At 37.0% G+C, this 27,718-nt stretch overlaps 2 protein-coding genes across 6 annotated transcripts; both read left to right on the top strand.

Annotated features, from left to right (window-relative positions):
- Positions 1-326: 326 nt before the first annotated feature.
- Positions 327-10,999, top strand: LOC306865159 (annexin A13-like). The gene is made up of 11 exons (XM_079409581.1): positions 327-502; positions 2,711-2,786; positions 2,953-3,047; positions 3,127-3,297; positions 3,420-3,453; positions 5,349-5,428; positions 5,688-5,756; positions 8,124-8,225; positions 8,346-8,421; positions 9,334-9,446; positions 9,705-10,999. Exons 1-11 carry the CDS (start codon positions 488-490, stop codon positions 9,822-9,824), a joined length of 951 nt encoding a protein of 316 aa, XP_079265707.1. The 5' UTR covers positions 327-487; the 3' UTR covers positions 9,825-10,999.
- A 979-nt stretch (positions 11,000-11,978) lies between these two features.
- LOC306864951 (uncharacterized protein) lies at positions 11,979-27,164 on the top strand. 5 transcript variants are annotated; one of them, XR_013783824.1, is made up of 9 exons: positions 11,979-13,174; positions 14,256-14,482; positions 14,570-14,764; positions 15,278-15,436; positions 18,953-19,059; positions 24,607-24,704; positions 24,867-25,013; positions 25,631-25,857; positions 26,098-27,164. XR_013783824.1 is itself a non-coding variant. In XM_079409265.1 (5 exons), the coding sequence occupies exons 1-5, from the start codon at positions 12,156-12,158 to the stop codon at positions 18,994-18,996; spliced, it is 1,644 nt and encodes a 547-aa protein (XP_079265391.1). In that variant the 5' UTR covers positions 11,979-12,155; the 3' UTR covers positions 18,997-19,069. The 5 variants fall into 5 exon arrangements, 3 of the variants coding, with proteins under 3 accessions (XP_079265391.1, XP_079265392.1, XP_079265393.1); XR_013783825.1 differs by lacking the exons at positions 18,953-19,059; positions 24,607-24,704; positions 24,867-25,013; positions 25,631-25,857; positions 26,098-27,164 and adding exons at positions 16,685-17,151; positions 17,237-17,495; XM_079409265.1 differs by lacking the exons at positions 24,607-24,704; positions 24,867-25,013; positions 25,631-25,857; positions 26,098-27,164 and having other exon boundaries at positions 18,953-19,069.
- The last annotated feature ends 554 nt before the right edge of the window (positions 27,165-27,718 follow it).

Below are 27,718 nucleotides of genomic sequence, written 5' to 3'. Positions count from 1 at the left end.
TCAACACAAATGTGATGTAAAGCGAATTCAGATAACAATTTGAGTGTTTTATCAAGTTGTGTAGAATTAAAATTGATCCAAGAGAGCTTAATCTCTCTCAGTGTAGTTATTAATCATGTTCTACACTTTACTCATTTGTTGGTCTAAATTTACAATAACAAAAATAATACAGTAATGCTTTTAAACGTGTCTTAAAAGTCATCATTCTGAAGTGAATTGAGATGTTGAATGCTGATTCAAAGGCAAATACAGTAATCTGTATTAGAATATAGATGTTTATTGCTCCTCCAGATTATGATTGTTCAGCAGGATAGAGGGCGTCATTTATCTTTTTATAGGTGCAAAATAAATGAAAGGCAATAGATTCTTCTGAGTCGTTTAAAACCCATCCCGTTATTTCCCTGCGTGCTGACGTCACTCGTGCGTGTGGCCTGCAGCTCGGACAGCGGTCAGATCATCGGATCATCAAACACCAGGAGCTCTCATCATGGGAAACTGTCAAGTGAGTATCTCCTTACATTTTTATCTGCTGATGCGCAGCTTACATACGAGATACGTCCACATCAGAAAGATTCTGCGTAGAGCTTGGTCTGGGACGCGTAGAGTTTGGTCTGAGACGCGTCGCGTAATCTCTCAATTCAAATCGCTTTAAAAAAGGAAAGAAAAATGAATATAACGTTAGAGAGAAAAGAATAAAGACGGTCAAGATATCTCACTGATCTGAGCTGCAGCGGAAAACGCAGTCCTGATCATCGCGTGAACTCTGAATGCGATACAGTAACAGTAAATGCGTCTCGTGTTGCTTTTCTGGGCTTTCCAGGATTACTTTTATTGCTAAATCTTTATTTATTTATTTATTTATTTATTCACTTTTCGAGTATGTTTTACAGCGATGTAGATTGTGGTGGTATTGTAAAGAGAAGGAAAGTATCAGAATCCCGTTATCTGAGTGAGTCAGAGGAGGCGCTTTGGGACAAACTGTGAGGGGCCTCCATCTAGGATTACAGGGTGTTTGGACAGGGCCCTTCCTCTGAGCATTCCTGAGCCAGGCTTTTGTTCATATGGGGGAGACCGGGTGCTCTAGTATGACAATAAGCCTCTTTATTCACAAAAAAAGAGTGGTGCTCAGTACAGATTTCGCCATTAATAAAATAAGAACTTCAAGTGTTTTATTAGTAGTAGCCTACTGGTTGTAGTAGTAGTTGGAGTAGTAATTTGGGTTACACTTTATTTCGATAGTCCACTTTAGACATTCTACTAACTATAAGTAACTTTATAACTACATGTCAACTAATTCTCATTAATTTGCAACTACATGTCTACTAGCTCTCAGTAGGGTAGGTTTAGGGTTAGTAGAATAAGTTGACATATACTTGCAAAGTTTCTCATAGTCAGTATGTTGTATGTTGTGGTCCCATCAAAATAAAGTGTTAGAAGTTATTAAACAGACAGTCTACTAATACTCTAATGACTGTTAGTTGACATGTAGTTGCAAAGTTACTTACTGTTAGTAGAATGTCTAAAGTGGACTATCGAAATAAAGTGATATCAAGTTAACATAAATTACTGGGACCAGTTGTTCAAAAAGTTGGATCAGAATGATCTGGATTTGGAAATCCCATGTTTTGCTTTACAGGATCAGGGTTGGATTACTAGTGCTCTAAAGGGACATGGTGATGGAAAATAAATAAATAAATAAATAAAATAAAATTCAGAGTGAGAAAAAGGGCTGTTAAAATCACTCTGGACCCCTCACACCCAGCACACTCCTGTGTGTGTATATATATATATATATATATATATATATATATATATATATATATATATATATAAATAATAATAATAATAATTATTATTATTATTATTATTATTATTGTATTATTGACAGCTGTTTGGGGATTTAGGGATATAGTATGTTATAAACGTTGTATTTTTGTGGACCAGTTTTAAAGTTTTATTACATTTTTGTTCCTGAAATCCACCCTTCTGCTTGGATCAGAAAATCTTTCTTTTTTTTTTTTTTCAAAAGTATCCCAATTATACTAAAATGTTTTCAACAACACAAATTGAGGATTTAATCCAGATCAAAACCTAAACCTAATTCAGATTTTTTTTCCTCCTTCTTCTTTTGAACAACCCGTTTTCAAGATTTGATACCATCCGATGACCAAAATCCGATCAGATTACTTTTGAACAACTGGCCCCTGGGTGTTACCATAAAATATTTTGTCATGGGTGTGTTTTGGGACCATTGCAACAGTTAAAAAAAAAAAAAAAAGACTTAAATCTTTAAAATATGTAAGTAACAATTAGGCCTAAGAAACTTCTCTGCTTATCAACCTATCCATACAGTTTAGCAAACAGGATTTAACTCCTTTCAATTAATCATAATACAGCTGCAAGAAATGCTTTCTAGAATTTTTCAGTAATTATAAACCGTGACATTTAAATATTTGCTATAGCAGGAGTAGTTGAAACATGACTTGTTATATTAAGTTCAATATTATTGTCAATATTTAATACAGTTAGCACATATAAATGTCCTCAACTAACAATAATGGCTGTTAGTGTTATAGCAAGGTCAAAAATTCACAACTGTTGAATGCTAAAACATGAATTTAGTGATCTGGGCTTGTATTACTTAATTGATTGTGAACAGGATCAAACATAATGAACATTGGAAATAATTTTCCTTGGTTTTATTTGACAGCCAACCGTTTTTCCTTATGACGACTTTGATGTAGTTGCTGACATAAAGGCCATTCGCAAAGCCTGCAAAGGTTTAGGTGAGATGCTTAAGTCTGTCTTACATTTTAATTAGCGTTCAGTATGTTTATTAATCGAATATACCATACAATTACAGTTCTACATGCAGTTATATTTCGTATGCTGTTTACTGGATATTTTCATCACTAGAGGATACATTTGTGGTCTTTCTATTTAATTTTCAAGGAACTGATGAGAAAGCCATCATACACATCCTAGCCAATCGAAGTGCAGCTCAGAGACTGGACATCAAGCAAGCATACTTTGACAAATATGATGATGTGAGTATAATGCAAAAATCACAGAAATAGTTTTTAATAATAAAGAGCATGCCTTCACAGTTTTGTGTTTTCTCTGAAGGAGCTGGTGGAGGTTTTGAAGAGTGAGCTGACTGGTAATTTTGAGAATGCCATTCTTGCCATGTTGGACCCTCCTCACGTGTTTGCAGTTAAAGAGCTCAGGAAGGCCATGAAGGGCGCAGGCACAGACGAGGATGTCCTGGTGGAGATTCTGTGCACTGCTACCAATGCTGTACGTCAGTTTGTTTTGAATGAAAAGGCTCTGCAAGTTTCCTGTGTTTGTCACCATTCCCAAAGCTGGGGCAAATGTTTGTCCATGAAATGAGTCATTTACTACATTTTGTTTTCTAACAGGAGATTGCCACTTATAAAGAAACCTACGCGTATGGTAAGAATGACTTAACCAATATGCTTTCAACACTGACAAACTGAAAGATTCAACATAATGTATTTAAAGGAATAGTTCACCCAAAAATGGAAATTCTGTCATTAATTACTCACCCTCATGTCGTTCCAAACCTGTAAGACCTGCGTTCATCTTCGGAACACAAATTTGATGCATTCCGAGAGCTCTCTGACCCTCCCATAGACAACAGGGATCCTTACACGATCAAGGCTCAGAAACGATCAAAAAGAAAGAGATCATTAAAATAATCCATCAGTGGTTCAACCGTAACTTTACAAAGCTACGAGAATACTTTTTTTGCACAAAGAAAACAAAAATAATAACTTTATTCAACAGTTCGTCTCCTCCGCGTCACCTTGGCGCCATTTTGGAGAGTAGCACGTATGTATATGCAACGTATGTATGCAGATACGCTTACACTTTGATCTGAACGTAAACAACGTATCCATGTACATGCGTTGCATACGTTGTTTATGTATGTGGCGCTATAGGGTGACACGGAGGAGACGAATTGTTGAATAAAGTCGTTATTTTTGTTTTCTTTGCGCACAAAAAGTGCTCTCATAGCTTCGTAAAGTTACGGTTGAACCACTGATGTCACATGGATTATTTTAACGATCTCCTTGCTACGTTTCTGAGCCTTGATCGTGTAAGCATCCTTGCTGTCTATGGGAGGGTCAGAGAGCTCTCAGAAAGCATCAAAAATATCTTTATTTTTGTTTCCGAAGATGAACGCAGGTCTTACAGGTTTGGAACGACATGAGGGTGAGTAACCTACGTCCACGTATATAGCTGAGTTTCAGGAGTGACAAACGCATAATTACAGGAGTGAATTTGCTGAACTGTTCTGTGAGTCACTCCTGAAATTGCTATGATTAACAGTGATAACTGTAGCAACGAACACATCTGACAAAACTCTGACACACTCTTTCCGTGTGCCTTTTTAAAGCTATGTTTAAAAGTATTCGACTTTTTAAAATTATAGCTACAGCTAATTAACGCTATAGCGCATTATTTAATAATTATTATTAGCATTAATAATTCACTCATTTAATTTGTTTAGGATTTTCAAGTAGTTAACTAGTTGAAATAGTTAATTAACCCTTCTAGGCTGTAGGGGTCTGGGCTTTTTATGTGTGTGTGTATTTAATTATTTATTCATTTATTTTCTTTGTGACTTTTCGTACACTTGCTATACTTCATGCTTCAGTACAATAAAATTGCTAAAATCTGTTAAAATAGTAATTTTGTAATAAATCCAAAAGCAAAACATTGTTGTCACTCCTGAAGAGTTTGCATCTCTATAGTATTTTTATTTATTTATTTTTAAATGCTGTTATTAATCCTCTGAATGTTTCAAGATTTGACCCTATATTAGATTCATTATGGTTCATATAATTTGGTAAAGAGTCATAAGACAATATAATAGGAGCAAAAAAAGTCATCATAGTTGTGTAAATTTCTATAGAGGATAACAGGAATTACAATACATATTTTTACGTTCTCTTTGGCTCCAATAGAAAAATAAATCATGATAGCATTTCTATGACTTTACAAAAGGCAAAAATAAAATCAAGAGATTGATCACATTGGTCAGAAGAGAGAAGGATGTCAAATTTGTTAATAACTGTGTATACATGTCATCACAGTCTGTGAAAAAGCTCCATAGTTGAGATTTGGAGGTGGGCTCTTCTTGTCCAGTAAGCAACCACCTCGTAACCACTCAGAACATCTTAGCAACCACATAGCAACATCAGTTCCCTAATGTTCACTCACAATTACAGTTTCGTGATCACAATTTGAACACTTTATCTATTGCTTTATCAAATGTATCCAACTATGTTTGGTAAGCATCAGCTGTATGTTGTTGTCTGCAGTGCATGACAGGGATTTGGAGGCAGACATCGAAGCAGACACCAGTGGGGATGTTAGGAGACTGCTAACATTGCTTCTCGAGGTAAATCTGCTTCATTCTAAATCAAAATGGTTGCTTAGGTCTTACAAAATGACCAGGCCGCAGTCCTGAGCGACATTAAGAACTCGGTGTCGGCCTGTGTTTAGTACCCCTCCCTCTTCCTGCTGTCCCTATAGAGCACTGGAGCTTGGCAGTGCTTCAGATCCCCTTTCATTAGATAAGTAGAAGCAGGATTCAATGACGTGACTCAGATTGGATTTCACTCTCTCGGTCAAGGGTGTCAATACTTTCTCTCTTGTAGGGCAACAGAGACGAGAGCTACGAGGTGGACGAAGCACTGGCAGAGCAAGATGCCGTCTCTCTGTTTGAAGTAGGAGACATTCAACACAATCGCATTTAAATATCCATATGTGTAGCTTGATTTTAGCACACATCTGCAAACATAGTAAAATGTGATTCTTTCACTTACTTTAGACACGTATAAATGTTACATATCCTTTGAGATTCATAGAATATTGAATTTTAAGGTGATTATTAATATTTGAATAATTTATATATATAATGTATATATACATTGAACAAAATTATAAACGCAACTTTTGTTTTTGCCCCCATTTTCCATGAGCTGAACTCAAAGATCTAAGACTTTTTCTATGTACACAAAAGGCCTATTTCTCTCAAATATTGTTCACAAATCTGTCTAAATCTGTGTTAGTGAGCACTTCTCCTTTGCTGAGATAATCCATCCACCTCACAGGTGTGGCATATCAGGATGCTGATTAGACAGCATGATTATTGCACAGGTGTGCCTTAGGCTGGCCACAATAAAAGGCCACTCTAAAATGTGCAGTTTTACTGTATTGGGGGGGTCCGAAAATCAGTCAGTATCTGGTGTGACCACCATTTTCCTCACGCAGTATAACACATCTCCTTCGCATAGAGTTGATCAGGTTGTCCACTCCTCTTCAATGGCTGTGCGAAGTTGCTGGATAATGGCAGGAAATGGAACACAATGTCGTATACGCCGATCCAGAGCATCCCAAACGTGCTAAATGGGTGACATGTCCGGTGAGTATGCTGGCCATGCAAGAACTGGGATGTTTTCAGCTTCCAGGAATTGTGTACTGTGTGCTGCAGCATGAGATGATGGTCGTGGATGAATGGCACAACAATGGGCCTCAGGATCTCGTCACGGTATCTCTGTGCATTCAAAATGCCATCAATAAAATGCACCTGTGTTCGTTGTCCATAACATATGCCTGCCCATACCATAACCCCACTGCCACCATGGGCCACTCGATCCACAACATTGACATCAGCAAACCGCTTACCCACACGATGCCATACACGCTGTCTGCCATCTGCCCTGTACAGTGAAAACCAGGATTCATCCGTGAAGAGAACACCTCTCCAAATTGCCAGACGCCATCGAATGTGAGCATTTGCCCACTCAAGTCGGTTACGACGACGAACTGCAGTCAGGTCGAGACCCCGATGAGGATGGCGAGCATGCAGATGAGCTTCCCTGAGACGGTTTCTGACAGTTTGTGCAAAAATTCTTTGGTTATGTGAACCGATTGTTGCAGCAGCTGTCCGGGTGGCTGGTCTCAGACGATCTTCGAGGTGAAGATGCTGGATGTGGAGGTCCTGGGCTGGTGTGGTTACACGTGGTCTGCGGTTGTGAGGCCGGTTGGATGTACTGCCAAATTCTCTGAAACGCCTTTGGAGACGGCTTATGGTAGAAAAATGAACATTCAATTCACGGGAAACAGCTCTGGTGGACATTCCTGCAGTCAGCATGCCAATTGCACGCTCCCTCAAAACTTGTGACATCTGTGGCATTGTGCTGTGTGATAAAACTGCACATTTTAGAGTGGCCTTTTATTGTGGCCACACCTGTGCAATAATCATGCTGTCTAATCAGCATCTTGATATGCCACACCTTTGAAGTGGATGGATTATCTCGGCAAAGGAGAAGTGCTCACTAACACAGATTTAGACAGATTTGTGAACAATATTTGAGAGAAATAGGCCTTTTGTGTACATAGAAAAAGTCTTAGATCTTTGAGTTCAGCTCATGAAAAATGGGGGCAAAAATATGAGGGGGCCGTACAAGCCATAATTCATTCTGGTGCTCTCACACACATACATTCTCCTTTCACAAAAATGTCTTATTATTATCAATGTCCAAAACATTGTGCTGCTTCATATTTTTGTGGAAACCGTGATCATTATTTACAGGATTTTTTAATGAGCTGAAAGTTTTATAGACCGCATTTGAAACCAAAATCCTGAAATCTGAAAAAAAAGTATTAATTAAAAAAACAATCTCTGACCCCAGCATTTTGAATAGTAGTATGTAATATTTATTTACTATTATGTTATTATTCATATTTTAATAATTTAATGTTAACATTTGCAAAGAACCCATGTGCAATGGTTCTTTGATTTCAGTTAATGGCCACATGGCATTCGAATAAACAAATAATATATTTTAGTAATTAAAAATAATAATAATAATAATAATGCATTTTAAGTGTTTAGTTTAATAGTAAAAGTTTAACTGATTATTAGCAACCACCTGCAGTTTCCTTGCAAATTCCAGTTTGGGAAACCCTGGTTTATCTAAACATAAAAATATGTTGAATGTACAAATACCTAAGTGAATGAGCTCACCCTTTAGTCACACATCCAGTTCTAAGCTTGTTTATTAATCGATGTTTTAATTCTCTGTCAGGCTGGAGAGGGCTGCTTTGGCACAGATGAGTCAACTTTCAGCTTCATTCTGGCCACCAGGAACTACTTACAACTGCAGGTCACATTCAAAGCTTATGAAGCCGTAAGTTTGTTCTGTTGTTTGAGCTTAAGACAGTAATTTATGCATACTATGTTGTGTTAGTTCACATGTACCAGCTCTGGATTAATTGTAGATTGTATTTCACCTTGTTCTCTCCAACAGATTTCTGGAACAGAGATTTTGGATGCAATCGATAAGGAAACCTCTGGAACTCTGAAGGACTGCTACACTGCACTCGGTTTGTATTAAACACAGGCTTTGTTGGTGGTGCGGTGGTGTCTAGTCCTTATAGTGTCTCTGGATTCACCCATTTTCATTGAGACTAGTTCACCCTCAGGCCATCCAAGATGAAGATGATTATTTTTTTTTCATTAGTACAGATTTATTCACCAATGAATCCTCTGCAGTGAATGGGTGCCGTCAGAATGAGAGTCCAAACATCTGATAAAAACATCACAATAATCCACAAGTAATCTACACCACTCCAATCCATCAATTAACATCCTGTGAAGTGAAAAGCTGCGTATTTGTAAGAAACAAATACACCATTAAGGCGTTTAAACTTAAAACCTTCGATTCAGCCAAAAAAATACCAGTCCATCATCCATATTAATGCTTCCTACAGTGAAATACTCTATCCAATAACATATCTGTTTAGAAATGTTTTGGACGGTTTTCGCTGGTAAACAGTGTTTCCTGATTCAGACGAGAGAACCTTTTCACTGGAGAAAGAATATTATGGATAGAGGACTCGTATTTTAGCTAGAATCAATAGTTTAAAGCTAAAAGCATCTTGATGGATTGAAGTTGTGTGGATTACTCTTGTATTGTGGTGATTGTTTGTACTCTCATTCTGACGGCACCCATTCACTGCACTGGATCCATTGGTGAGCAAGTGATGCAATGCTAATTTCCTTTAATCTGTTGATGAAGAGTCAAACTCGTCTACCTCTTGAATTCAGCATATTTTCATTTTTTGTTGAACTATTCCTTCAAGTCATTACTGTATACAAACATAGATTGGGTGCATTGTGAACAAAGCCAAAATGCCTTGGTAAAATATTAGAGTTTCCAATATTCGAAGTCCCAGTTTTGATTATTTGTGTAATAATGCTACAGTACTCACTAACACTTCCCATCTAACCCATAGTGAGGTGTGCTAAGAACCCTCAGCTATACTTTGCCCGGAAGCTGAATGCTGCTATGAAAGGTGCCGGAACTGATGAAGACACTCTCATCCGTATCATTGTGTGTCGCTCAGAGGTATGATACCACTTATCTTATCAAATCATCTTTCGAAAAATAAAATATTAACAATGAAAATCTTACTGACCACAAACTGTACTTTTGGTTCAGTTGTCAAATTGGAAATGAAAGGTCGGACGCATTGCATTGTGGGATATTACATAGACACTGGGTCCCTCCATAGACACTGATATTTAGCATGAAGAATACTGCTCTGTTATTAGATTAGACCGTCTTCTAAAACAACCTGTAATGGACACTCCTCTGTTTGAATAGATTGATCTGGAGACCATTAAAGACATGTACCTGGAGAAATATGATGTGTCTCTAAAAGAAGCCATCGGTTCGGAATGCGGCGGAGATTTTAAGCGCCTCCTGCTGGGAATCCTTCACTAAGAGAAACACAATCCGAGTGCTTACCATGGACCAAGGAGGTTTTCACTAGGCAAACTAACATGACTTATTTTCTGTCCTGTAGTCTGTAAACATGTTTTTATAAATCTTAGTTTAAAGTGGAGAATCAGTAAAGCAACCTTCAAATACAATTTGTTTAATATGAATGTTTTATTACACTGCAAATATGTATTTCGTATATATTATGAAGAGGCATAGCACCACTCAAAAGTCTCATGAACAGCTGTTCAGAAACATGCATTTGTGTCCAGTTTCTGTGACATGCCTTATTCTTGAGGCATAATTGGCCAGTTTAAGTGGAGTCTTGTAGTTTCCAGGATTATAAGATAAAATTGTTACATTATGATAATTAGAAGTTGAGAAGTTAATGCATAAATAATACAAAGCCAGCATTGAAATGTTCTGTTGTGATACGCCAGTATTTTTCCACACTAAACCCTCGCAGTTTTACTGTTTGAAAATGTGCATGACAATGTGAATTCTGAAGCATAAATGCTAAAATTACAGTGTAACATTTACGGTCTATTTATGAGACTTAAGCGGCTAATTTATCAACTTGTGGTAAAATGTCTGAATTACTGAAGCAACGGTTTTAACTCACCCAATTAATATGTAGTTGTAACTAACACATACTAAAGTATTTATATTATTTACATGGAATAATTGTATTATAACTTACAGTATATTTTACTATATCTGTAACACAAGAATACAGGCAGAGTTCTGCTGTCCTCCCAAAAATGTATTTGATCAGATTAATATGAAGAGCATTCACTATACTGTGTAGACCCATGTGGCAGGTGGTATACATGAATTGCAGGACTTACTATTTGACAAATGACTGTTTAAATGAAACATAGTTTGAATAAACATGAGATGGAATCTGGAGTAGTATGTTCTGTATTAATACTATTGTATTTCCCTAAAGTCATTAACTGAATAAAATAAAGCAGTTCAAAGTTCCTGGATGACTAGCATTATTATTGTGACATTTTCTCTTTATTCGTTATTACTTATTTAAATGGATGATTTTATTGTTCAGTAAATTTTCTGTAGCTTGTTTCTAATTAAAGTCATTTACCAAAGTTATAATTATCCAGTATTATCCAAATAGCTAAATTTCCTGTTAGAAGTTTTTCGATAAGGGTTATTGGCTGTAAGTTTTTTTTTAAATGCATGCATATTATAATAGATCATATTATATATATATATATATGTAATAATTATAAATATATATATTAAAATATAAAATAAATATATAAATACAATTAATTATTAAATAATTAAATATTATAATATATTATGCATCATATGATCCCCTCAAAAATATTTATTTGAGAAAAGTCATAAAAAGAAAAACTAGACACTAAAAAGCAATGGACAAATAATTAAATAAATTAGAATAAACTGAGTGAACATTGGTAAAGCTTTTAGCTTGGGGCAAGTCAGTGGTTTCTTCAAAGGGGACAAATATTACATATTTAAGAATGTTTTAAAATAATGCAAAACAAGCACTGAAATAAGACAAAAACATTTTTTATTGTAATTTGCCTTTCTGCATTACTTTGGAAAATAAATATGGACTTTTTTTAATAAAGTGGGTTTATGTAAAATACATTTTCTATATATGCCAAGCTATAAATTATTAGCAATACATATATTTCTAATAAATTATTAGTAATATATCTCTTTATATTTACACTTAAAAAAGAGTTGGATTCCTGAGGAATCTTTACCTCTTAATATTTCTATAATTCTGAAGCTTAATTTAATAATGATTTGAGTTATTTCTTATAATCCATGGACACTTGTTTCTGTAAACTTAAAACAAGGTATTATAAAAAAAAAAAAAAAAAAAAAACTTTCTCATTGCAGCTTACAGCACCGTTTAAAAACACATGCAGGACATTTAGGAGCAACCCACCACGGATAAACAGCTTTTTTAATTCATCTTTATTTGTTTTTGCACGAACGTGATAACATATCAGTGATAAAGTATCAATGCTGTGTTAGCTACAAATCAAAGAAAAGGTAATTTGCATAAAATTGCAGATATTTCAATCGTATAGTGAAGATCGCAGCTGCTTGCGCAGTAAACGGTAGGTGGCGGTATGTTTCTGTGGCGCTCCGTCCTCTAGTTTCTCAAAGAAGAAGAAAGAAATCCTGTAAACACTAGTGGATCCGTGCACAGGTCAGCAAGTCGCTTCAAATAATTGTTCATTTTAGCTTTGCTTGGAAAGCTTATGTGCCACGAACATTTATGACATTGAAAGAAAGAAGAAGAAAACAGTTTAACCAACGCATCTTGTTCCCATGAATACAATGTTTGACCTAAAGTGCGAAAGCTGTTCAGATGAAGAGGAAGAGAGCAGTTTATCAGCACAGATATCCAGATGTGCGAATCTATCCTCAGCGGATTTAGATGAATTAGAGCACAACCGGAACGAATCCAGTACTGTCAAGCAAACAGTATGGGCTGTGAACTGTTTTAAAGCCTGGTTGCGTGAAAAGCAGCTGACGATCGACTTTAAAACCGTGGAGAAGTCGGATCTAAACCCGGTGCTGCGCGAGTTTTATGGCTCTATTCGGACGAGCAAAGGAGAGTTGTACGGTATCAGCAGCTACGTCGGGCTTCGAGCTGGACTGAATCGGTTCATTAATGAACCTCCTCTCAACCGGGAGTGCAATCTGATGCAGGACACCGAGTTCAGGGCCGCCAATAATGTGTTTAAAGGCGTCGTTAAGCAGATCCGACGCTCCGGTAGAGATATAACAGCACATTACCCCCCGATTTCACCTGAGGACCAGCACCTGCTGAAGCATTCTCCTGCACTGGACCCTGGCAACCCGAAAGGCTTATTAAACAAAGTCTGGTACGATATCCAGCTACATTTCGGACTCCGGGGTAAGGAGGGCAACCGACACCTGCAGCCAGACGCGTTTACTCTGAACCGAGACCAAAACGGATTCAAATACTTCACGATGACATTACAAGAGGACACGAAACACATGCAGGAAAAGGACAAGAAAAGCCGCAGGGCTATGTATGAAGAGCCCGGCGATCCGCTGTGTCCAGTCGCATCTCTGGAGAAATATCTGAGCAAAACCCCCGCCGACGCGAAGGCGCTGTATCTGCAGCCCAAAAGGATGTATGTGATCACCGATGAGATGTGGTATACCCCCCTTCCACTGGGAGTCAATTATCTGTCCCAAATGCTGCCCAAAATATGCAAAGAGGCCGGCACCAGAACGATATACACTAACCACAGCCTGAGGCTCACTGCGATACAAAGACTGACGGAGTCCAGGGAGATCATGGCGGTGTGTGTGAGGTAACCTTATGTTTAGCCTGAAAGCGAATATAAACTATAGTGGGTCCTCCAAACACTGTCACCACATTTGTATCCATAGAAAGTTAGTTTCTGCTTATATTTCATATAAGAGCACTGGGTCTGCTTGTCTATTGTTTCTAGGAACACCGTCTTGAAGCTTGGACTTATTTAGTTTTACTTGAAAGGCAAAATAAATAAGGAAATTATTCGACATTTGTGTCCCACAGACTTACAGATTTGGAAGGACATGAAGATTAGTAACTTTTGACAGAACTTTCATTTTTGGGTGAACTATTTCTTTAAATAATATTACCTGTTTATAAAACTGTCATTTAAAAACAGTATGTGACCCTGGAGCACAATTGAGAATTAAACATAACCTGAAAGCAGAATAAATGAGCTTTGCATTGATGTATGGTTTGGAATATGAGGATGCAAAAAAATCCAAATATTGAGAAAATCGTCCTTAAAAGTTGTCCAGATTAAGTTCTTAGCAATGCATATTACTAATCAAAAATTAAGTTTTGATATATTTTTGGTAGGAAATTTACAAAATATTTTAATGGAGCGTGATTTTTGGCATAAAAGAAAAATCAATAATTTTGACCCATACAATGTATTGTTGACTATTGCTACAAATATACCCGTGCTACTTATAACTGGTTTTGTGCTCCAGGGTCACATATCACATTGACAGTTGTGCTGGTCTACTAGCTCGTGATAATAGATAATCTCGTGATAATCTTGTGAAAACTCTGTTTTTAAATTATTATTATTTTACCTAGTAAAGCAGTCATGCGGTCTTTATTAGCAGTGGCTAATACCCATTCTCCAGATGTACCAAATATAAGTGTTTTAGTTTTGTTGTTATAATGGAGCTATTCTGCTCAAAATCACACAACTTCCACTTATATACTCAGATATGAATACAGTAAACGCAGACAGGTGGAGAGATGCATACAAGTGGAGTGCTGTTATACCAAATATTAGCACTCTTGGAAGTAGTAATTAAACAAGTCATGTTTAAATATCATTAAGATAATAAATATGAAAGTGCAATTACGATAGGTTTCTCTTGCAGTGTTCCAGTTGAGATTAACACTCAGTGGCAGCAGCAGCAGCCGGAATCCACTCCATACTCCCCCAGCAGTGAACTGGACTCCAGCTCTGCCAGACAGGAGAGTCCCGTGAGCAGCCACAGTTGGGTGAAACAGGAACCAGAGCCTGAAGCCATCCAGGGGGAAAATATGAACTACGAGGCTGCCACTGATGCTGGGAAGGACAACAATCTGAACAGTGCTGTCACTAGTACGGTATTGTTTAATTTCCTGAGAATCAGTGAACTCATTGGGATCCCCATATTTCACTGATGAGGTATACATTTATTTTTCTCAGCAGCGGTACCTTCGATGGAGGGTTTACCCAGTAGTGTTATGCTGACCATCACCAAACTTCAGTGCCTACTGGAGAGCAAACAGGAGAGGATTGAAGCTCTGGAGAGACAGGTGCAGGACCTACAGGAGGATCGCCGGTTCCTCCGCTCACAGATCGAGAACCTCACTGGCGCTCGCTTGGTTTCAGTGCCTGAAGGTGTGGTGGAAAAACATCTGAACACCTGTATTGTTATATGAGATCTGTATTGTAATGCATTTTAGAATTACCTTTTGCAGTACAGCTTTATTTATTAATTATTATTATTTAGGATTTTGTGTGTTAGCACAATGTTTTAATTTTCTTTTTTTGAATCTTCAAAATGTTAATATAATATTTTCATTATGAAAACAAAACAATATTAAATTGCAGTGTTCGTATTTCATTTATTTCAAGTGTTGCAAAAATGTAGTGAGAATGTTTGGCAAAAAATAAAAAAAAAAGGTAAATAAAAACGAAAGGTCGCATGACGGTATATAGATAAGGTTATGAATATATATAGTTGTGCTAATTGGGATTCTAATGAATTTTTTTAACTTTTTTTCATTCCGTGTTTTAAAGTATTGTTAGCTGAAATGATGAACTAATGAATTTAGCAGTTGATGTGCTATTTCCTGTTATAATGATACTTGCTCATGTGCTCTTGTTTACTATTATTCTCTGTTGCTGCAGCGAGCACATCAGTGTTCTCTCAGTCCAGGGCAAGGAAAAGGCGGCGTAAGAGCTCGTCCAGTTCATATGTCGAAGATGAGAGCATTACCGATGAATCTTCATCTGAAGAGTCCAGCAGCGTCAGAAAAAAAAGACGCCATAAGAAGAAAGGAAAGAGAGGTACATGACAAGTAGCACTTTAACATGATCAGTTTTGTATCTGGATTGTTCATAAATTTGCCTTACCTGTTGAAGATCTCTTGTAAAATGTAATACACTTTAGCATGCATTTAAAAAGAATACCTGTAAAACGTAATATCCTTTAAAAGAGTATAATGAAGTGTAAATTGAATGTAATGTTTTTGGACACTTGGCAATGTTTTGACAATGTTAATTGAAATTAAATGAAAATGTGTTATATGTTAAGTTTATATGAAATGCAATTATTTGAACTTTAGGTTTTTTTATTGACCCACTTAAAGGGATAGTTCACCCAAAAATGATAGTTCTATCATTAATTACTTATCCTCATGTTGTTCCAAACCCATAAATTCATCCTCGGAACACAAATTAAGATATTTTTGATTAAATCTGAGTCAGTTCTGTCGCCTTCATAGATAGAAAGGGAACTACCACAGTCAAGGCACAGAAAGTTCTCTTGCTGTCTATAGAGCAGTGGTCTCAAACTCAACTCCTGGAGGGCCACAGCTCTAAAATCACACCTGCTTGGAAGTTTCTAGTAATCCTGAAGACCTTGATTAGCTGGATCAGGTGTGTTTGATTAGGGTTGGAGTTAAACTGAGCAGAGCTGTGGCCCTCCAGGAATTGAGTTTGACACCAATGCTATGGAGGATCAGAAAGCTCTTGGATTTCATCAAAGATATCTTAATATGTGTTCCGAAGATGCACAAAGGTATTATAGGTTTGGAACGAGGGTGAGTAATTAATGACAGAATTTGTAATTTGTGGGTGAACTAACCCTTTAAGTACATCTTTATATGTAATTTCATAGTTCCTGTTGTCTTGAAATATGCTTAAATTGTACTGAAATTGTAAGTGACACTCAATTATGGTAAACTAAAACAATGTAATTTCTATTGAAAAATGTATGTCATGTATTGTAACATTTGTAAAAACACATTTATAATGATGGAGTCTCAATCTAGGGCAACACAAATATATTAACTTTGAATGTTATCATTGAATAACACACTACAAGTGCTTCACATATGCTTTAGTATTTTATTTAACAAATCAAGTGTACTACTTTTAAAAAATTATTTAAAATTACTTTAAAGTAAAACTTTTAATTTGATAAATTTGTATTTGTGTGTTTTAACAGTTAACGTGTAATAGTTAATACATATATCTTAAATTAAAACGAGCAAATTTGAAATTGATTTTTGCATTTCAATCTCTTCCCAACAGAGTGTGTTCCTCATTGTGACTAGGACTTGATCAGCCTATATCAAGAAGAAGAGCATGAATACGGCTTTCTGCCCAAGTGCGTCACTGAAGTTCACAGGGCCCGGGACAGTTTTTTACAAGCGAGTGTCCATATGCCCAGGAGTACAGTAGCCTATACCATAAAGGACCTAATTTGGGCCCTCTGTCATGGCCTGAGACAGCGCTCCTTGTTGAACCCTCCCTGACAACATCCCCAACGTGGCCCTCATCACAGAATTGCACCAGGTTGCTAACAAATCTGTTCGTCTGGTGGGTCTGATCAGGCCTTGCGAGGAAACAGAAGTCAGCTACGCCCAGCAGTGTGTCTTCTCTCCACAGCAGAGCAGTTCAGTTTGTAATTCAACAACCCAGAAAAGATTTATCAAATCTGAGCCTTGCTTAGGTGGGGTTTTGATTCTTGAGTACATACGACTTGTTGCTTTAAAAACGCAAGTTGGTAATTAAAATTAGTCAAATATAAGCTTGTGTAAACAATGATTTTAATTTGAAAACTGCTATTCTGAAATCCATCAGTAAAACCCTAACACCCTGACAAAGTCTTCTGGGTTGACCTACCAATTGATATCACAACTGAACAGCTCTTTTTTTGCTGATGAAGCCCTTGCATAAAGGATGGAGTGGATGAGAGCTTCTGGAGAGCTGGTATAGCACTGCTATAAAAACAAGAGCATTCTCCATGACTGAACACTAGAGGTCGCTCTAATACTACCATTGTTGAGTGAAAATGGTGCTGGAGGGAAATAAAGTGACATTTTAAATGTGTTGCAATGCATATAATGTAACTCTTTATTCTCACTAGTTGTATTACTGCGTGTACGAAGTTTTAAGTGGTTTGTGTAATAAATGCACAGATCACTTAGAGATATTTTTTTCAATCTTAAATTGCACATGTTGTTGTGTGCAGTAGCTGAGAAACAGACCATTCAGTCCACTCATGAAGCACAGATTGATTTGGCATGTATGTTTGAGATGATCATCGTATGTGTTCGTTTACAGAAATCTTTACCAAGGTTATATTCTCACACAATGTCACCGTGTTCCTTTATGCCAGGGTTCTATGGGCAGTTGTGGCCTAATGGTTAGAGAGTCGGACTTGTAACCCACAAGGTTGTGAGTTCGAGTGTCAGGTCCGGTTGTAGGAGTGAATGTACAGCACTCTCTTCCACCTTCAATACTACGACTGAGGTGCCGTTGAGCAAGGCACCCAACCCCCAACTGCCCCCGGGCGCCACAGCATAAATGGCTGCCCACTGTGTGTGTGTGTGTGCACTTGGGATGGGTTAAATGCAGAACACAAATTCCGAGTATTGGTCACCATACTTGGCCTCATGTCACTTTCATATCTGGCCATCAAGTTCCACTGCCCTATAGAGTTTAGCTTCAGTCTGAATCAAATACCCCTGAACAAGCCAATCCAGAGGTCTATATGGATTGCTAGAAAATGACAGGCTGCTGAGTTGGATCAGGGCTGGAGCTGAACTCTGCTGGACAGTGGCCCTCAAGAGCCAGAGTTCAACAACACCGCTTGTGGTTTTTATGTTTGAAACAGTTATTTTGATAAATTTTTAGTTTGAAAATGCCTTATTTAAAGAGATTTTTAGCTATGTTTCTAACTTAATAAAAGTGCTCTCTAAAACTGATATCTTCAACCCTGCTCCTGTGACCCACTGTCCTGCAAAGTTCAGCAACTCCAGTCAAACACACCTGAAGCAGCTCTTCAGGATCAGTTGACAATCAAAGGCATCTGTCTGTCTAAACATAGATTTCATTGGTACAACCAGTTATTAAAAGTTACTTTGAACCTGTTCAGGCAGTAAGGTTGACCAGGTCAAGTCCTCAGTTCACCCATACTCATGAGCTCCCTTTTCGGCCATTTGAGCATTATTTATGTCCTGGGATGCGTTTCTCAAAAGCAGCTGTTGCACGTTCGGTCGTAACCAACGGAGTTAAAAACAGAACTTGCGACCATAGTTGATACTTTTGGGATGCATCCCTGGACGGTTCTCGGGTGACTCGTGAAGGAAGCGTTTAGAACCACTTTAACTAATTACTCGAGTACAACCGGCGAACAACAACAAAAATAGTCTAGTTGGTGTAACCGTCCTTAAATAATTAAAAAGTATAAGAGAAAAAGTGTGTAAAGACATAATTATTTTAAGCAGTTTGGCGTAATATTTATTATAATTTATTTGAAACAAGTAGTGAATCTGTTCTGTGTGGTGTAACCAGAGCCCTCCCCGTCTGTGGTGTACCCTGCTGCTGCTGTCATGTGACCCTGAAGCAGGAAATGGAGTCTCAGAGACGAACCCTTCAAATCCTCATGGCTGTGTGTCAAGGTTAGTATGTCTTTACAAATAATATATCTTTTAATCGTTTTATAACGCAGTAACGTTTGCTAATGGTCACATGCTGGAAAGCTTTGAAGGTTCATGAATCATGGTACTGTTTTAGATAAATGTGGAAACTGAAATGTCAAGTGGTGTAACCAATCACTCCATTTGACACGCACTGCAAGATCCAGCACACGAACTATGGTGATTTCCTGATGCTGAAAATGTCATTTGAATTCCTAGCCATGTTGTTTTTAGATGTTATCATCCTGTTAGCTGTTGTGTGCTCTGTATGACGTTATATAAACACTTTAATCCAACATCAGTTTAGATTGGAAGTGGAATTTTACTATAATATAAAATGTAAATAAATTGCAAGAGCAGTTCTACAGTTATGTGGAGTCTGTATTTAATACAACTAAAGTCTACTTGTAATCAATACTGGTTGTTAAATTATATCATGCTCTCTGCAAGATGTTTCTGTGAGTTTGCCACTCCTCCCTTCTGTGTTTTTCTCTTCTATGGATATCTTCGCTCTCTTATGAGTGCATGCACATATAGGTATATCTCCACATGAGTTCAAATGGTGAAATAGTGGAGGGGGTCTGAAGTGCTCCAGGTTTGTTGAGTTCAGACTAACCGAACTGGGATGCGTTTCCCAAGCATTGTTAGCTAACTATGGTGGTAAGTCCAATTGAACTCTATTGGTAACGACATAACGTGCAACCATAGTTGCTTTTGGGAAACACACCCCTGTATAGTTCAGTTGAGAAAGGGTATCATCGGCCAAGTGTATGCCTAATATGTCCAGAACTTCCTGGCCATACTTCCATTTTATATAACATATGTTTCTTGGGCTGAGTACCACTGCGATGTAATGCATATTCTCATTGGATATACCACTGCACCACCCCTAGCCATGCAACTATATAATGTAGTAGGGGAGTGCGGGGCACAAAGTAACGCAGGGTTATTTTTGTAACATACGTTTTTTTTATATATATTTCCACCCATGCTAGCATAACCAAATTTACAGTATTTACTAGTTACAATCAATAGAGAAAAAAAGTGCCCCAAAATTCAAAAGTCTTTTGAAGATATGGCTGAACATTTATTTTTCCATAGTAAAATTATATTTCTGGCTTAAGTAAAATTTTCATCTCAGTTTTTATTAGTAATTTATTATTTATATTATTTTAATCTCCAATCTGTTATTTATCAGTTTAGATAGTTTTGTAATGCTTGCCGTGCTGTTCTATGACATTAGCAATGTAATTCACACTATTTACTGTAATACATTTTAATGGGAAACGACAAGAAACGGGTGAATAAAGATTGACCATCATTATTTCAAGACATGGAAAGCATTTTGACTCGTTTATATGGGCCGTCCCAGGCATGGTTGCAATAAGTTTATTGTCAAACTCAAAAATCAAATTACTTTTAATTATTAAAAAACACCATTTTATTTTATTGACAAAATATTGTAGTTTGTTTTTTATATATTTTTTTCATAAGATCAGATAACATTTTAAGCTGTCATGTTACAACGTGCCCCTCAGCTGTTACAACGTATATTCGGGGCATGTTGTCACATTTCACTTCCAATTTTTGAGGGTAAATAAAGAAAACGTATACACTGTATTTATGAAACAAAGCGACATATTTGTACTAGACAAGTGTGAAATTACTGTGGATAAAATTTCTACTCTGAACACGAAGTGGATTTACACAATTTGAGGAAGTCAAAAAGTGTTACTTTGTGCCCCGCTCTCCCCTAATAAACTCTGAAGAAGTTTGTGAGCAGACAGTTGGCTTCAACTCTTTCCATGGGCCCATGCAAGGACTGAGAATATTTGGACAGCATCGAAAGATAAAGAGCTAAGGCATTCTTAACAAATGGGGGCTCGTCTTTCCAGGAATTTCTACAGACAGGTGAGAAATAATGAATTATGAATTATTCTTACTGTCTGTTAAGAAATTGATTACATTTTGGTGCCGTGAATTTATCGTTGTGTTTTAAGCTATATGGGACGTATAGTATCAGATATCGGATCGCGACCGAGTGGGAAGTGGGAAGGAGAACAGATATTTTGAAAAATACCCTTCTTAAAAAAGGGAATGGATGCTTCGTGAAAAGCTATTTCTCAGTCCTTCCAAGATTGGATGATTTTCTAAATGCGATAAGAATTGGTATTGTGAAATCCTTGCAAGACACTAAAACAAAACCAAAAAATGCTAAATAACAATTGTTCTAATTGTCTATGTCACATGAACTGGACAGGATGGATGAAACAAAAGATTAGTATGTTTCAGGCTATTTAAATGGCTATTTGCCATTCTTAACTCACTTGGATTTAGTGAAGTTTTGAAAGGAATCTACTCTTGCTTTGTTCTGTCTCTGCTTTGTTAGATCAAGTGTGCTGCTATTTTAAAAGCATTGTCAGTCACCAGCAAAATCCAAAATTAGGAGACAATACTGTTGATTATGTGGATGGCAGAGATGTACAACTGTATTTAGATATTTTATGAGATTTGAGTTATGTATTGCCTCCGAAAAATTTAAGGTTATACTTTCTATGAAATGTGGGAGCAACAAGAAAATTAAATTGATAAATTAGTAAATAGTATAATGTTGTCTTTAAATATAAAGTTTGACTTACATTTTGTTATCTTTAGATGTATGAATTTGCATCCGTTATCCCTGGGGGACAGCTTGACGTGATAAATTGCAGAGATTGAGACTTTAGTTTGTGCATTGCGATGAATGAGAACAAGATTGAGTGACTAATTTAAACGGCCGTTTTCAACTAATAATAATAAAAAGAAAATAATATTTTTTTTTCTTGACTTTGGTTGCTACATTTGCTAGACTATTTACAAGATACAAGATATAATAATACAATGCATCATGCTGATGTATACATAAAGATTATAGAATATGATATGCTCAGACAGAATAGGTTACTGCTCTTTTCTGCATTCTGTAAAGAATACATTTTGCTTTTTTCTGCGAAGAAGAACTTGCTTATTAAAATAAAATAAAGAACTGCCATATATTGTTAATTGGAAGAGATTTCTTTAGTTTTGGACAGTTGCACACGATGACTGACCATATGGATTGCTTATATGCAGTTGTGATCAAAATTTACAATGCGGTTCTTTTGAGTGTTCATTTTATAGAAGAAGCCAGACAACTTCTGGGACAGCTGCCAATGGGCGATACAACATAAAGAAAGAGACATTATGGCTGTGGAGAACTGATGGGCGATCGACTAAACCCCCTGTAAGAGGAATCTGACACTTCTGGGAGGGGCTAGAATGGAGAAAGACTGAGAAACAATGCAGACATGAAAAATCTGCCATGAGAGGCAGAGAGGAAGATAACTGCATCCTGAGTCAAAACTCTGATGCCCCACCAGATCCTCATCACCGAGTAACAGACCGGAAGACACTGCATGAAGAGAAAGACACTAACACAGCCAAAAACATGTTCAACTGACTGATGATATCAGAGACTTGTATCTCTTCCCTCTTGGTCAGGTACTGCACATACAATGATCACCACAGAGACAGCCTCAAATTTTGATTTGCAGCTTGATATTTCACTGGTTTTATAGCAGTTCTGTGTAATCTGTTGAACTAACAACACACTGCTGTCTTTTAATATATTAGGCACCAGTCCAACCCCATATAAATGTATTTGCTTGATTTCTCGGATCAGCTCAAATTCGGACTGGATTTAGCATAGAGAGGACTCGATGTGTAATATAGAGAGAGTGTAGACCGATTTAAAGACAGAGCTTCTTGTAAAGCTGATAAACATAGATGTTCCAGGATTCCTTAAAACAAAAAAAACGTGAGTAGAGGGGCACAAAGTGTCCAATTAAAACATATGGATGGTAAAGCAATGAAACCGGTCACTCCATCTTGGTTAATAGATATTTCCTAGGGCTGAATTTAAGAAATAATTTTAAAATTCATGAAATCACAAATGCTGTCCTACCCAGAGATTGCAGTAACATGATGTTAATGTTACTGGCCATGGATCCAAGATCATGCGGAGATCAAAACCAATACATTGTCTAAAGGGCAAAGTGTGTTATAATAGCAATAACATGTTTCACAGGTACCCCTCATAATGAGGCGGATGATACAAGTTGATTGATAAATTGATGAAGGTTTACTGAATATGTCTAGGAACTATAGGCAAGGGAAGTAGCAAATGCTCAGAATGATTTATGCCTTGATTTACAAGTTGGTAAAAGATGCTCATAAGTGCCTTCATGAATAGAACTGTTAAATGTGCTGGAATGTGCTGATTTTAAATGGAATGAGAAAAATGTTGATTGTATGTTAAGAGAAGGGGAATTGGGCAGAGAGCCTTTATGGTGTTTATTATATAAACAAATGGGGGAACTGTTAAATTATATCATGCTCTCTGCCAGATGTTTCTGTGAGTTTGCATCCTCCCTTCTCACTCCTTTTCTTCTGCCTCGCTCCCTCCTCCCTTCTGTGTTTTTCTCTTCTATGGATATCTTCGCTCTTTTATGAGTGCATGCACATATAGGTATATCTCCACATGAGTTCAAATGGTGAAATAGTGGAGGGGGTCTGAAGTGCTCCAGGTTATTGAGTTCAGACTAACCGATCTGTATAGTTCAGTTTAGAAAAGGTATCCTCGGCCAAGTGTACGCCTATGTCCAGAACTTTCTGGACATACTTCCATTTTATATAACAAGTCATTGGTGTTTGGTGAGGAGTTTTTGGCTCAAGGTCTGCATATAAAGTCACACCAGAAGTGTTCAGCTGGGATCAGGACTTGGCTTTCTGCAGACCAGTCAAGTTCTTCCACACTGACTGAATCAATCATGTCTTTTTGAACCGTGCCTTATACACAGAGACACTGTCATGTTAGAATAGAAAAGGGTCCTGTCCAAACTGTTGCTATAAAATTAGAAGCACACAATTCCCTAGAATATCATTATATGCTTTAACATTAAGATTTGTCCTCATAGAAATGACTAAAGTAGTCAAACATGTGCATTAGTAGGGGGTGACCCAATACTTTTGGCAATATAGTGTATGTTTCTTGGCCTGAGTACCACTCCGATGTAATGCATATTCTCATTGGATATACCACTGCCCCACCCCTAGCAATGCAACTATATAATGTATGGATGTAGTAATACACTCTGAAGAAGTTTATGATCAGACAATTGGCTTCATGTTCATAAATCTTTCCATGGGCCCATGCAAGGACTGAGAATAGTAGGACGTATCGAAAGATAAAGAGCTAAGGCATTCTTAACACCGATTCATCTCTCACTTCAACACAGGCATCTATTAAAACTAGACGGCAAGAAGTACATTTATGTATATAGTAATATATAACTCTTATTACAATTGTTAAACTGTAAGTCTAACTAACATTGAGATACAACACAGTCTAGTTTAAATGCATATCCCTTTTGTAACATATTCTTTCCACATATATACATAATTATTGTGTCGTAACAAGCTTTTTATGTTGTCTGTTTTTTTCATTTATAGATGCGACTATCAAACAATGAGAAATCGGCTCGGCATAGAGCGAAGGTGAATGCTGATCCTCTTGCCAGGGCCAGATACCTTGAAAAAAGAAGAGAGAGGTGTTTGATTTTTATCCCACAGATGAACTTAAATTCTAATAGCAAAAATTCAGTTATATTTAAAGCTACATTATTAATAAAAACAATAGTGCTTTTGTATAAATATTAAGTATTACATTTTAGTGTTTGCTAAAACACTTTCTTTTTGTTTCAAATTCTTAGTTATCAGCGAAGAAAAAAAGAGGGAAAGACTAAACGTCCTCCAGTAGCCGAACTCTCTAAGGCGAGACAGGAGGAATTGAGGCAGAAATGGAGATATTACCAGAGAAGTCGCAGGAGCAAGATTCGGAATTTACCACTGCAATGCTCGTATGGGCCTTCAGCCTGTTTAATTGTTTGCAAACCTGATAACCATTGTTTTATATCTTCCTAGTATAAACATGTTTTGGACAATTTGAAAGCCAGTTATAATTACAAAAAACATGGATTTAGCAAATTGGAAGCGAACTATCACTGGTGTCATAAATGTTACCCTGGACCACAAAACCATAAGGGTAAATTTTTCGAAATTGAGATTTATACATCACCTGAAAGCTGAATATATTAGCTTTCCATTGATGTATGATGTATTAGGATCGGACAATATTTGGCCTATTTGAAAATCTGGAATCTGAGGGTGCCTTTAAAAAACCTTTAAAGTTGTCCAAATGAAGTTCTTATCAATGCATATTACTAATCAAAAATTAAGTTTTTGTATATTTACAGTAGGAAATTTACAAAATATCGTCATGGAACATGATCTTGACTTAATGTCCTAATGATTTTTGGCATAAAAGAAAAATCTATAATTTTGACCCATACAGTGTATTTTTGGCTATTGCTACAAATATACCCCAGCGTATGCAACATGCAACCACTTGACTAACTACATTTTTAAACATCTTATATACTTAAAGTCATTTGTTAATGATATTTTCCTCCGGCAGCTCTCAGGTTGAGATGGACTCCCAATGGCTGCAGGATTTTGCTCCATACTCTCCCAGCAGTGAAGCCGACTCCAGCTCTGCCACACTGGAGAGTCCTGTGAACAGCTATAGCTGGATAAAACAGGAACCAGAGACTGTAGTAATCAAGTGGGACAATATAAACACACTGCCAGCTGCCACTGAGACCGAGCAGGACAACACTCCGAGCAGTGCCACTTCCATCTCCAGTATGTGATTTGTTATTTACTGAGAATCAATGTTAATTAGCTCATTAGCATCTCCAAAACACAATGATGAGACATAGATAGAGAAGATATTTAGGTATTGTCTGCAGTGATGTGATTGGTACAGTTTTGTCATTAAACAGAGGGTTTTTGCAATTGAGTTGTCAGTTAGACAAGTCTTCTCTTCTTCAGGAACAAATACATGTACGGAGACAAATCGGCATGTTTTTCTCTCTTTCTCAGCAGTGAGACCTCCGATCATGGACGATTTGCCTAGCAGTGTTATGCTTACCATCACTAAACTTCATGAACTGGTGGAGAGCAAACAGGAGAGGATTGAATCTCTGGAGAGACAGGTGCAGGACCTACAGGAGGATCGGAGGTTCCTGCGATCCCAGATCGAGAACCTTACCAGTGCTCTCTCTGTTCATGTCTGTCGAGGGATTTCAGATGAAACAACTGGAAAAAGTTAATTGGAAAGTGTTTATGTCAGAACATAAACTGGACTCATGTTATAACATTTGCTATTAATTTATGTGAACGAGTATTAAACAATTATATATTAGGTATTCAGTATTTTTATAAAAAAAAAAATATTATCATCATTATTATTAGTAGTAAGGTAGTTTACGCACACATGAAAATGTATTCCCCCTCGTCATTTCAAACCTGTATGACTTTCTGGGGAGCATAAAATGTCTTTATCTTTTGTTGCTAAAGTTGTGGTCACATTTACTACCGTTTAGCAAATTTTCTCTGGCAAAATCCAGTGATTTCAGTAGCAGCTGTGGCTGTTCTTTATGGATAGGTTGGGCGGTGCCCCTCCAAAATATTCACCCATTTGAAAACATATATGAACTGAATCAATCCTTGTAAACTTGTAAATGTTTTCAGCATTATTCCACAGATGATCTTAAATTCTAATTGCAAACAATTATTTTATTAAACTTATACTATTATTAAAACCAATAATGCTTTTATATAAATATTAAATATTACATAACACTAAAACGCTTTCTATTTTCAAATTCTTAGTTATCAGCAAAGAAAGAGAGAGGGAAAACAGAACTCTACAGGTGCATCTCAGAAAATTAGAATATGGTGAAAAAGTTCATTTTTTCTTGTAACTTATTTCAAAAAGTGAAACTCATATATTTTAGATTCATTGCATGTAAAGTAAAACACTTCAAAAGTTTTTTTGTTTTAATTTTGATGATTAGAGCTTACAGCTCATGAAAATCAAAAATCAGTATCTCAAAATTTTACAATATTTACATTTGAGTTTGAATAAATGACCATCCTTACAGTATACATTCTGGGTATCTCTTGTTCTTTGAAACCACAATAATGGGGAACACTGCTGACTTGGCAATGATCCAGAAGACGAACATTGACGCCCTCCAAAAAGAGGGTAAGTCACAGAGGGTCATTACTGAAAGGTGTGGCTGTTCACAGAGTGCTGTATCAAAGCATATTAAATGCAAAGTTGACTGGAAGGAAGAAACTGGGTAGGAAAAGGTGCACAAGCAACAGGGATGAACGCAAGCTTGAGAATACGGTTAAGCAAAGCCGATTCAAACACTTGTGAGAGCTTCACAAGGAGTGGATTGAAGCTGGAGTCAGTGCATCAAGAGTCTCCACGCTCAGACGTCTTCGGGAAAAGGGCTACCAAGCCACTTCTGAACCAGAGACAACGTCAGAAGCATCTTACCTGGGCTAAGGAGAAAAATAACTGGACTGTTGCTCAGTGGTCCAAAGTCCTCTTTTCAGATAAAAGTAAATTTTGCTTTTCATTTGGAAATCAAGGTCAGGAGTTTGGAGGAAGACTGGAGAGGCACAGAATCCAAGCTGCTTGAAGTCCAGT

Source organism: Barbus barbus (genome assembly GCF_936440315.1).
Source record: "Barbus barbus genome assembly, chromosome: 46".
Taxonomy (NCBI): domain Eukaryota; kingdom Metazoa; phylum Chordata; class Actinopteri; order Cypriniformes; family Cyprinidae; genus Barbus; species Barbus barbus.
Note: the sequence above shows the minus strand (reverse complement) of the source record. Positions and strands in the feature narration are given on the sequence as shown.